This window comes from Dromaius novaehollandiae, chromosome 3 (genome assembly GCF_036370855.1).
Source record: "Dromaius novaehollandiae isolate bDroNov1 chromosome 3, bDroNov1.hap1, whole genome shotgun sequence".
In the NCBI taxonomy this organism is placed as follows: Eukaryota; Metazoa; Chordata; class Aves; order Casuariiformes; family Dromaiidae; genus Dromaius; species Dromaius novaehollandiae.
This window is the reverse complement of record NC_088100.1, coordinates 125,200,884-125,213,447: the sequence shown is the minus strand read 5'-3', so window position 1 is coordinate 125,213,447 and position 12,564 is coordinate 125,200,884. Positions and strand designations below refer to the sequence as shown.

General features: G+C 41.5%; 1 protein-coding gene across 7 annotated transcripts in view; it reads left to right on the top strand.

Moving 5' to 3' along the window:
- Positions 1-4,773: 4,773 nt before the first annotated feature.
- VRK2 (VRK serine/threonine kinase 2) overlaps positions 4,774-12,564 on the top strand; it is a 51,068-nt gene continuing 43,277 nt past the window's right edge. For 2 of the 7 annotated variants that reach the window (XM_026099266.2, XM_064510043.1), the window contains exons 1-2: positions 4,801-4,925; positions 5,148-5,288. In XM_026099266.2, the coding sequence (XP_025955051.1) occupies positions 5,153-5,288 (136 nt within the window). In that variant the 5' untranslated portion in view covers positions 4,801-4,925; positions 5,148-5,152. Of the gene's footprint in view, positions 4,926-4,979; positions 5,289-12,564 lie in introns of those variants that run through there. The other 5 variants (XM_064510041.1, XM_026099262.2, XM_026099265.2 and 2 more) reach the window with 5 other exon arrangements.

The following is a 12,564-nucleotide window of genomic DNA, read 5'->3' as shown; positions in this document are numbered from 1 at the left end:
AGGAGCTAGCCCAGGATATTAGCAATGGTTACTGAATGTCTTAGAAAGTATAGCACCACCATTTTCTTTGTTGGCAATATGACAGCAACCACACCTGTACTGACTCTGCAGAGAAGCTCAGAAGATTTGCTTGTACATCACATCTTGACATACATATAGCAAGCAAAACACATAAATAAAACTCTGAAAGTATCAGGACTATCAAAACATTCAAATGGAGTCTATCAGACCACTTCTAAGACATCATTCTGAGTAACCAGAAACCAGGCACCTGAGCTGCATGAAGGATTCTTCATGAGGTGGGCCTGTGGCCCTCAGCTGTTCCTACTGATGTGCCATTAGTAAGTAAAATAACAGTAACTTGACAGTATTTGCAGTCTCTGCATCACAAGCCTCAAAGGTTGATACCTTTGAGGAGTATAATTTTATTAGAACAATAAAATAATAAATAATTTTTGTAGTGGTATATGTGTAATAGGTGAAAGTATAAACCAATAGAAGGAAGCCAATCTCTTCTACCCTTCACTCAAACTGGATGCACTGCTATAACTTGAGTACATAACTTTAAGTCATATACTTCTCCCTTCATCCAATTCAAAAAAATTAAAATAAAAATACCTTGTGTAAAACTGTTCATGACTCTAAAGGTCACATTCAGTAGTATGTTGGATAGATTTGTGTATTTTTAGTGTTACTAGTGTACACACCTTCCGCCTCTACGGATTCTTGAATTTGGGCAGTAATGCTGGCTCTACCACCTTGAAGGGAAACGGCTTCCATCATAATCAGGTTTTTCTGGGAAAAAAGAAAAAAACCACCATGTCTATAATTATTTTAGCAATTCTTCCCTCTTATATCACATTCCTGCTAATTTGAGGCAATAGTGAAGAAAAAATGGTATTGGAGGCTTTATCTGAGTAAATGAAACTGGCCTGTGTTTCTTGGGAGAGTTGCTAATTGGCTAATAATAAGTAAAAGGAAAATGGGCTGTTTCAAATTCAGCACAACAGGAAAAGAGTTTTTTAAAAACCACAGAAGAGAGCAATATGCTGCTCCCAGGTCAAAGAGTTCTTAACATCAAGTTTGCATCTGAATAGCTATTCTCAGGTAAAGTCCTTGATCTTTGCTGCTTTGGCTTTTTTAGAAGCCATTTTAAAAAGTTTTTTCTATTTTGCTTCTTTTTCTTCTTTTTGCCTCATCTAAAACAGAACTGTATGAAGAAATTTTAATTCTTCACCTGCAACAGTAGCATATGCTTTTTGTTGGCCCACTGGTTATTATTGTTCATTAATAAGTATCTAGATTTAAATAACAAACTCATTCTTCAGAGGTAGCCTTGTATGTCCAGGAAATCACTCTTCTCAGTAAATCATTCTTTGTAAGTAATATTTGTTAGTTTCTATTACACCTCTGTGTATTTGTTAAGTTTTTCTGTTCCTGTAATGAATGCTAAAAGTTTAAAAACCTTTAAGTTTAAATCAGTTCTCTATTCTAAAAACAAAACTGTTTATGTTTTTCTTAGAATTTCTCTTCTCTGACTTTTAGCTATATTTTAGGTCTCTTTATACTGCATAATAATGTTAAGCTGCATAAGTCATAAAACATTTACATGGTATTAAAGATAGGTAAGTTTTCAGATAGTCTTGCCTTTGGATGGAATTGGAGCTATAAATCTGTAATTTCTCTTCTTTTAATAGTACAAGAAAATTTTATATAAAGCTTTTAATTTAAAAACTGTGAAGAATCTAAACCACAGCTACATATGCAGGTATCTGTTGTTAAATGAGTCACTTGGATGTAATGCCGCCTGACTTGAATTTTCAAAAATGGTAACCGATTGCATATGGTACTGTTTGTTAGCAGTAAATCAGAGCCTTGTGTCTCTGCTTTTAGTTTCACTTTTGCTATTAGTTTACAATGACTATATTTCAAATAGCTTCTTCTTTTGATGAGTTTATTATCCTTCAGAACTGTGTGAAACTGTTTTCTTTTTGTCATCTTATTCTGGTTCACGAATCAAAAGCTTAACATGCTCTAGAGAATTTACAGATATTTCCGAACTGTAAAGTTTTGCAGTAAACCCCAACTTTCTACTAAATCAATGTATTTCATTAGTTTCCTGATGCCATAATATTTTTAATGGTTTTATATAAAAGAAAGGAAATCAACTCCAGTTGCATTTTTTACTAAAACAAGAAAAATCAAGAATATGTTCCTCACTTTGTTTCTTTGGGAACATATATCTGTCTACTCATTCACATATAATCTGATTTATTTTTCAACATCATTACTACATATTTTGAGTGTTTTAATTTGTTACTGTTTTCTCCTGTTTCTCCTGAAAAAATGCCTTAAACCATGCATCAATGTATGTGTCTGTCTGTAGATGTCTAACGCTATCACTGGTATCTGCTAAATGTCCAGAAGACAGATGCAAATCTGATCTGAGTTGTGTTTTTCTTTCTTATCCTCATGCTGTACATTTGTGGGCAGGGAAAGGATAGCTAAGAAGCAGCCAGCACTTTCTTATATGCTTTCACTTGAGTTTAATCATTTGAAGACTTCTCTGCAATAGTTAGGCAAAAAGCTTTCTCTTTAAACAGCAGAGGCTGATTCTCTGATTCCCAGGCAACTATCTGAGGGCAATTTATTTCAGAAAAGATCTTTCTGCAGCGGCAGAATGGTGGTTCTCATCCCAAGTGACAGATATCCTGAGAGCATTACCCAAATGGTGGAGACAGTCTCTGTGAATTAAGGTGGTAGTTCCTTCTAGTGAGTGGTAATGGTTTCTCTGATGCAATACTAGTTATCTGTGTAAAAGATAACTCCCTTACAGCGTATTTTGACAGCTGCTGTAAAGGGAGAAAACCCCTATGAAATGCCCTATGGTGTAAATTTTGAGAATTCGTTTGCTTCAGGGCTGAGCTTTCTGCTGGCACTTTTCTTAGTTTCTGTCCTTTTATCTGATTTCAGTCATTGTAAAATCAGAATAACCTGCATGACTGATGAAGGAGAAAGGGCTACCTGCTGTAATGATGGCAATATATACCTTACAATCATAATCTCCCTCACTACCTTTCTGTTCATTAGCAAATAATGTTGTCACTGAAGCTGTTCTGGATTTTGACTATTCTTCAACTCTTGGGATCATCCCATCAAGGGCCTTGCTTTGTCGATAAGAGGAATTCTGGTCATTGCTTGGAAGCAATGATGGTCCACCCAGAGCTGCAAATTACAAGCAACTGTTCAGAGCCATGTTTTCTAAAACCACCTCTCTAAAGCTGAGATCAGACCCAAGGTGCAGCTGCTTGTATGAGTTGGAATATCATATGGCAAACCTCAGCACAGAGGAAGTCAAAGGAAATGAGATTTTTGGGCCTCTGTCTTTTATTAATGTATACATTCAAACCTACAGGGGCAATAAATCTAGAAAATTCCATGTGAATTGTTATCTCGCTCAGTTCCTGTTTAGTAGTATTTTAGCCTTTGGGAATTTGTAGCTGAGCAGGAAATATTCTCTAAAGCAAGAAGGAATTGGAAAGATTATCTTCTTCCTCACCAGCCTTTACAAATGCAGGGTGTGCTGACTGTTAAAGGCTTGAGGATGTTTAGCCATGTACAACAACCATATTTTGCTTATCACTGCCTCGGGCTTTTAGCAGCAGGGGCAGCTGTAGTAGCGGATGGACTGCCTTTCTTTCAATACTTCACCCTGTGCTCTAGCTCAGCTCACATAAACCTTGCACAAGACATGGGCCTGTGATCAGGCAAGTGCCCTGCATGCTCTAGGAGTAAAAAGCTTGGCTTCACTGTGTCCTTTGTTACCAACTCACATGTTGACAGTGCTGAGCATGATCCCTCCAGATCAGCTGCAGCTGTACGCCATATGCCTGGAGTGATGGCCCGCCGGAGGCCTGTGAGGCTGCCAGGGCCCCTTCCCAGTGTGTCGGGGGACTGTGGATGGCCATGCTGCAGATTGCTCATCGGGGTTGCGGATGGCTCCTACTGCTCCAAACAGCACATGCCTCTAAATGGTGTAGCCCAGGGTGAAAAAGGAATTGTGTTGCTTGCTCTTCTGGGTCGGTATCCCTGTTCCTACATACAGATGTGATCCTGGGATGTAATCTGGGTGCAGCAGTGAATCTATGCTGGAAAGATCCTGAAATGTCTTGACTGAGGAGCTGGCACCATGACAGCTCTGTTAGTTCACTTTAACTTTTAAAGTACTTGCTGCTGCCATGCGAGACCCCTGTGAGCTAAGATTTTTTTCAGTCAGGGAACAGAGAGTCTGGCTAACTACTTTTATAGGTATCAAAATACTTCAAGGAAAAAATGTTTCTTCACTTGTGAAATATGAGGGGCGGAAGTGACTTGTGAAAGCTCCGGTGGGGCAGAACACACCTTCCAGTTCCTCGACTTCCAACCTGCTGCCTTTAATCTGCACTTCTGTGTGGGACTGACTCGATATAGCCACAAAGGCAGAAGCGCGTCGTTAAGACGTGGTGCCCTCGCTGCCGAAGAAGCGTAACCTTGCCATGGCGAGCTGCCTCTGCGGTGGGCACAGCGGCTGCCCCACTCGCCAGGCGCTGTTTTCTGACGGGGGGGAACAACGTGTGGGGGTGCTCCTTTCCCTATAAATTGGGCCGCACTGAGTTTTCATTTCCACAAGCAATTCCGGGCCCGCGCCCGCAGCTCCCGCGAGCCGTGTCCCGGCTGCGAGGCCAGGCCCGCCCAGGGGAAACCCGCCGGCTCGCAGGGAGGGAGGGCAGAGCCGGGACGCCGCCTTCCCCGGCCGTCCCCGCCCCGGGATTTCCCGCGGAGGGCAGGCACCGCGGGGCGGCCCCTGCTGCGAGCCGCCGCCTCGGCGGGAAGGTGCCTCGCCGGGAAGTTTGTGGCCGGGGAGAGGCCGCCGGGGGCCCGCGGAGGTGGGAGCGGGCGGCGGCGGGGCCGGGCGCGCGCGCCGCTCCCCTCCCGCCGCTCGGGGGCCGTTGGCCGTTAACGGCCGCGCGGGCCTGCTGGGGGGGAGGAGCGCCGCGAGGGAGCAGGGCCGCGGCGAGCTAGGCCGGGCCGCTCACAGCGTGTGTCCCCTGCTGGGAGGAGGGTGTCGGGTGGTCTTCGGCCGAGGTCAGCTCTGCCTTTCCTCCAAGGCGCGATGCCGCCTAAGGGGCGCGGAAGAAGCAAGCTGCCCGCTCCTCTGCCGGGAGGCGCGATCCTGAAAGACACCGCAGGAAAAGCCTGGAGGCTGGGCAGCCAGATCGGCCAGGGAGGATTTGGCTTAATCTATTTAGGTAATAATACCGATGGTAATCACAGGGGTGTTTTGTGAACGTGTGTTCATAATCTTGTTGTATTAAAAAGACAGTGGTTTAAAATTTACTGCCATGGACGTGCCGGTGGTCACGTGTGCCGGAGTGCGGCTCTCCGCCTGTAACAGCACCCTGTTAGGTGTCCTCGTTGCTCAGAAGTCTTGCTGAGGGAGCAGCACGCCTCTCCATGGGCTGTCCAGCCCGCTCTGCTGCCTTCAGTGTGCTGTCCTGGGGGGCTTGCGAGGGGTAGGCGAGGTGCTGTTGCTGGCAAAGACCACCAAAGAGCGCTGCCTGTATCTGCTGTTCAAAGTGACGGTGGTGCTTCAGCAAGCAGCTGCTTTTGACCTACCACCAATCCGATGCTCCTGAGCGCTCTTCGGGTTTCTGGTTACTGGAAGTGTTGTCATCTGGCAAAGATGTCAGAGCTTGTCGAAGAAACAACAGTAGCAATAGTAAGCTGGGTGTTGCCTCTGAATTAAAACTTTATTTTTCACCAGAGGTGGAGATGCTATTTTTCACTTACTCAAATCTGGTTATGTTTCTATGTTTTCTTCAGAAGAAGCTGCTGCATTTCACTCTGGCTCTGTTTTGTAAGGAATGAATAGTTTTGAAAGGCAGTTTGTAGAGCACTCTGGGTCACTGGAGAGGATATAATGTATGTTGCTATTGCTGGTCTCTATGAAAGAGCAAATTCAGTTTTCAAGGCAGTGTTATGAGCTTTTTTTTGCACAAAATGTGTACAACATATAGAAGCAGACTAGTCCACAATGATCTATCAGGGACTAAATTGAGCTTGTATTAAGACAGCAGTAAAAAATTATCTAGAAGCAGTTTAGTCCATCATCCCTGGAGGCAAACAAGGTTTTTTAAAAGTTAGATAGTGATATGTTAACCCTGTACTTGGAGTAATAATGTTCAAAACTTGATAATCAAACCACCACATAAATTGTGCATGTAGTACATAAATTGACTTCCTATTCCACATCATTTAAAAAAAATCAGTTCTGTTTTTCTCTCTCTTTTTTTTTTTCTTGCTTTTCCTTTTTGTGCATTTATGTCATGGCAAGTACAGTTGCTTCCTTTTTTAGAAACTTTCTTTAGTTCTGGCTATTATCATTTGCTTTCCACTTTTTTTTTTTAAGTTGATCTCTTAACAATGTTTGTTTTGTATAGAGTACTCTGTCAGAAGATACTCTGATAATACACTGGGATACAGCATGAGCTTTCCACGTAGTGTTTTCCAGAATTTTATGAGACATGTTTTTATTAGAACAGGCATCACATCTTCCCGATTCTTCTGCCTTTAGTAACTGCAAGCTGTTCAGCGTGCAGAGCCTCCTTTCAAACATGCAGAGCCATGCTGGATTCAGTATGGTTTCGTGCAGGCGAAGGGGTTGTCCATCAGGCACCTAGTGTTGAGAGAAGAGGTTTGCATTTTCTATGTAAGGGTTAATGTGTTTGGTCTTTTGTATTTGCAGTCAGAAATGTAGCACTCACGTGCCACTGTTTTCTTCATGACAATTTAGTATGATCTTTGTTACGTCTGCCTGGCTGTGTCATTGTGCTTGTCTGTTTTCAGCTGTTCAGGAACTTTTTGTATTGCATTGAACTGTTATTCCCCTCCCTCCTTTATTCCCCTCCTCTATTGTGGTAATTCACAAAGAGCTGAATGGCAACTGCAGACCTGTATTTTATTTCATGATATGATGGTCCCATATGGGATCCGATGTTGGTTCTCTAAAGTGGTTGCCCAGATGTACTGTTTTGCCAGTTAGCGGTGTGTATCTGTACACTACAGGAGGGTGAGCAGTTTTTTTCGTGTTTTGTCTGGGTTTAAGTTACATCTTGACTTCAGGTTTGAGTGGAGAAGCATTCTGAAGAAAAAGTGTACACAAGGCAGTATCTAATGTTCTGCCTTTTAGAAAGAAGGCTAAATTGTATTTTGTTACACTGAATGCCTGTGTAAACCAAGTGAAAAGTCTTCAGTAACAACCTAAATGCCATTGTTAATGCTCCTCTGCAGACAAAGTAAATACAGTCAGTGAAAAACTTGGAGAAAACGAAGGCTGTGTATATGTTTGCAGGTAGTTTGGTGTAACAGAAGTGGAAAAGTAAATTAGAACAGTTGGTGGTTAGGTGCCTATACCTACCCTATGTTTAAGTTGAGTTTTTTTTTATTTTGGACTAGATCTGGCCAAGTCTACTGCACAGACTTTGCTCACCAAGTGTGTGGTTTGAGGCTGTCTGAGAGAACTGCTTTGAATCCTCATGTCACCCTAAAGAGTTGGAGTGCATCTGGTGGGCTCCTGCAGTGGAGTTTCTGTTCTAGTTTCCTCTGAAATTTATAGTTCACACACACCGAACTGCTCTGCAGACTAAATGAGTGGGTGGTGAGTGGGGATGACTGGAGATTCAACTGCTGCTCCTAATCAGAATGCTAATGTAGACATAGCCTAAGATGCTCTTGACAGCAGTTCAGAAGTTACTTAGCTTTAAACTACGTTAAGAAGCTGTTTCACTTCCAAACTTTTTCTTCCTTCTTGATGGTTCTTTTTTTTCTGGTAAGAAAGTAATAATTTGCCTGCTTCTTCCATTACTTAACTTCTATGTGCAATAATGTTCTCTCCTGATGTTAATCTCTTTTATATACTTTTGGGGGGTCAGGAGTTTTGCCACAAAAACAAACCTAGCTGCTGTATGTTTCCTTTTTTCCTATATTGCATAGTGTTCTATTTACACCTTTTCAGAGTCGGATCAGTAGCCATGATTTCTCAGAAATGAGCAGTTACAGAAGAGTCAAAGGGTAGCACACTTTTGATATTTGCATTTTTCCTTTTGATATATGTGATAGCTTTCTATGACCTCTGAAATATCAGTTAGTTGCCTTTGAGAGTTGCTGTGCCTAGGGCATATATGGGAAGTGTTACCATAAGAAAGTAGACCTTAGCATGAGCTAAGAAATGAATGTAAGGTGCATCTTGATATTGCTGTTCAAGAATAAATTGAGAGAGTATGAGGATGTAGAGTACAGGATGTAAAGGAAAGGGAGACAGAAACTTACAGAAAGCTCCCACAGACAGGAGGAATTGAAGGAACCTCAGGTGCAGAGCAGAAAGCAAGGTTGTAGTGGGCATAATTCTCACTGTGTAAGATAGAGTAAGTGAATTGAGAAGACATGAGAAAAGCCTTGTGTGCCTAAATCACTCAAAACATGGTTCTGTCATATTCTCTGTTACAGTCAAATCACACTAGACCTTGTAGATGGTACAGCATGTGGAATTCAGTGAGTGTTTCATGCAGATTTGATTTGTTTTCTGTCTGATCGCAAAGACCGCTGAGATGATTTCATATATTGTGGTGTTTGTTGCAGTTTGTCTCCCACCAAACTGAGGCAGAAAGCTGTCAGTGGATTAGCTGAAAAAGGGAATACTATCTGGGACCATTGGTATTACTATTTTGTGGAGGGGGGGGTTGTTTTTTTTTGTTTTTCCCATAAGTGATGGCATCACTGGAGAAATGCAGCTTCTATTTGTGACGGCATAGCTGGAGAAATGCAGCTGCCATTTTTATAATGGCATTGTATTAGTTTTATCCCCTTCTCTTTCAGAAGGGATATTGAACACTGCACACAGCACTGAACTAAAGGCTTAATCCCCCTTGAAGCTCATCGTATAATTAAAATAGAAAATGGACAAGACTTATTCCCAAGTATCGGCACTGAGAGAAGCTTTCCTGTTTTATCCAGCTCTTTGTCTCTTACACTTGTTTATATTATGTAAAATTTACCATTCAGCAGCTTCTCTGGGGCTTGATCCTGCAAAAGACTTTAATTGCCTTTGAGAGTCAAGGAAACAAAGTAGATGATGAATATCTGAGTATGAAACACAAATGCTTGGTTCTGAGAGGTGTCTTCTTCCTGTATGTTGTTCACCCACTTTGAGATAGTTTTTAATATATATGTAGCTAGATGTGACAGTGACCACTAAACTTTCAGTGAGAAGCTAACCCGAAAAGAACTGTAGAGAGCTGAGCAAGATAGGGGAGTGGAGACAAATTCGACTGTCTGCCAGGTATGAACAGTAAAGCCCTTTTATAAAAGTAAAGGTTAACTTTACTGGCTGTATCTTTTAATAAGTATTTTTACAGCAGAGGTGTAAAGATTTTGATGTGCATTGTTACAGCTTAATTTCCCATTAAGAGTACTCCATACTCCATTAATCTGTAACAATGTACTTGAGAAATTTTGAACTACCTCTGCAAAATATATTTACTATGGCTGTATTCCTTGTAACTTTCTGTTAGCTAAATCAAAGCTGCTGAAAGCTATTTACTGACCCTGAGCCCTAGGATGCAAATAGTCTCTTCAGGTGTGGAGCTTCTAAACTTCTGATTGTGTACGTGAAAGTTACCAGAATCTACAACTTCTGTCCTCTCTCTCAAGCATTTTCCCTGGCTTTCTAATTTTTCTTGCTCTTTCCCCTATATGCCATCTTGTCTGCTTTTCTGTTGACTCGTTCCTTCCCTTGGATTCCCTTTGTGTATTTATCTCAGCCAGAACAAATCCAACAGCGGAAGGCTTACAAATACTGACTCCTCCCAATGCTCCTGAAGAGTAGAGCTGCTGCTGCTGCCAGAAGCAATGTGAGCCATCTAGCTTTGTTCTTTCAAACACTGCTTTTGTCATAGGGAAAGCAGTACAGATCATAAGCTAGTACTGTCTATAGTGTTACATATTAGAAGAGCTTGTCCGTTTGTTTGTTTTTTTGGTACTGGTGCTGATTTGCTGTCAGCCACCTCAGACAGAACTGTGTTATCCCTTTGATAAGGGGGAGGGATGGAGAGCAACTAAGGAAGAATGTGACATAGTTGTGATCTCATGAGTAGTTTATAGCCCTGTGGAGAACAGTGGCAGTACATAAGAAAATTAAGCAAGACTTGAGGAGGGTGCCACTGAGAGCCTTACATTCTCTCATTTATCTTCCTGATCACAGTCAGTAATTAACACTAGGCTTTATATAAATCATTCCCTAGTCCTGCTGCAAGGACTCTATTAATGCACAATTTGGACTGAAAATTTAAATGCAGAAAGGTCATACAATGTTTTGTTACAATTTCACTGCCACAGTGAAATTTGCTGTGCTTAGCACTGTCTGCATTCAAGCTTCTTTTGGAAGCTGATAGTTCTGTCAAATATTGTTACAGATATCTTTTATAGTAATAGTTGTTGCCTCATAAGTGCTTTAATTGTATTACAATTGTATCTTATGATGCAATGGAACTTGGTAAGTGACAGGTGAAAGCTAAGAGTTTTGAAACCATTTTTCATAGGTGGCCTTGCAACAGGTGTTTATGTGTTGTTTTTTATTTGACTGCTATTTTTGTGTAAGTTTTCTTATGATATGGGAAGCTCAGGAAACTGCACATTTCTAAAGTTGTAATCAGTGATACCTCAGTCTCTCTGGAGGCCTGTGACTCGGTATAGCCAAGACATTGACCATTTTTTTTCCTAGAGGAGGCAAAGATTATCAGCTTGAGCAGTAAGTATTGACCAAATGGGTGAATACTCTCTTTTAATACAAGCAGCACAGGGAGCCGGGCTGCTGGTGGAGGTAGGAAAGAGGTGTGGTTGTGCCCCTTCTGCTTTTAAGCTTGGACTACACTGTGCTCTGCCACTGATATTCTGAGGCCTGATGTTCTGGGGATCAGGCTGGCGCGTGTGAAGGAAAGATTGTTTCTGTTTCAGAAAGAGTAATTTCCATGGGTGATTTGTATAGCTTTGAGGAAAGGTGTACATGTGCTGGTGAGCAGAAACTTTGGTGGAAGCACATTCTGTCATCATCGTAGTGTTTGTTCCTTGATTTGAGTTAGGAAGCAAATTTTAGTAACTGGTTTTAGAGAAATGAAGTACTTCAACAGTAGCTTAAATTACCTTTACTAAAGATATTTACTGTATAATGCAGCAAATTAATTTAAAAAATGCAGTAAAAATGATATCTAAAGATATATGTTAAGATGCAGTTCAGCAAGGTCTCATTGTACCTCCAGACGTGAACCTTAGTGTGAAATTAAATTCAATGCCAGACAAACACCACATCAGGAAAGAGTCTTTTCATCTAGTTGCTAATTTTAAACTGCATGAATACAGACATAATAAGTAGATTACCTAATTTTTCCACCCTGTGTCTGAGCAAACTAAGTCGTAAGTTTAGCCTGATTTTGCTACTCAGTAGTTACTGGGAACAGTGTCATTCTGTACCATCTGGTCAACTCTAACTGCTAAAGGGGAGATCTTCCCTGCCTGTGCAACTTCTTGCCAATGCCTGCTTCCTCTTGAGTCTTCTCTCCCGCATCCTCTCTGTTTTTCCATACCATTTAGGCTAGAAGTCTTAACTTCCAAAGCGTAAGTTATTTTTACACAGTGTTCTAAAGTGTGTTAGAAAGTCTGCAGAGATCATTACTATTAGATGTTAGAGTGCTAACACTTAATGTGGCCATTTTGTTTTGTTTGGCTGAATACACTTGTGATTTGGTTAGGAGCTGTTGTCTTCCTCTGCATTTGTCCACCTCATAGAAATTCCGGTCAAGGTTTGAGACCCTAGCATGCTAGGTAGAACTAGGAAGGTAAGAGAGCAGGATTGATTTTTTTCAGTGAGGGGTGCTTTGCTAATACGATAACAGGAAGAGCTTCAGATGAAAGACACGGCACCTGTTGCCTTACGGAGGGTACTCCCTTCAGCCGCCTTTGGCACCTGTACCCAATTGAAACTGGCAGAATATCTTCCGAGTGGGCACTGTGTCAGGCTAGCAGATGGGCTAGAGCAGAATCTTGCCAGAAAACAGTTTGTGCATCAAGTCTTAAATATTAGAGGCCTGGACTCCCATCTGAGAGTGCTGTAAGAGCAGACCATGCATAGCTTTTCTGCCTGAGGTTAAAGGATGTGTCGTACCTATTCCAGCTCAGAGTTAATTAACTTTGAAAGTCAAACAGTGGCTTCCGTTGCTGTGGAATGCGAAACTTTGGCTTTAGTGAGTCAAAAGTAGGGTTTCATAGACAGATGAATAAGAAATAAAATGAAATTTCCAACCAGAACTAAATGTTCTGTACTTGGAGGCATTTGCAGTTATCTGCAAAACAGTTTAGCAGTTGAGCACAATTTTCTCCCAAAAAGAGTTTAGTTAGGTCCTGTAGAAGATGGATTCACAAGCACAATACAGATCCATGTATATGTAATTTGTATAATAAAACTCGAATTCATGA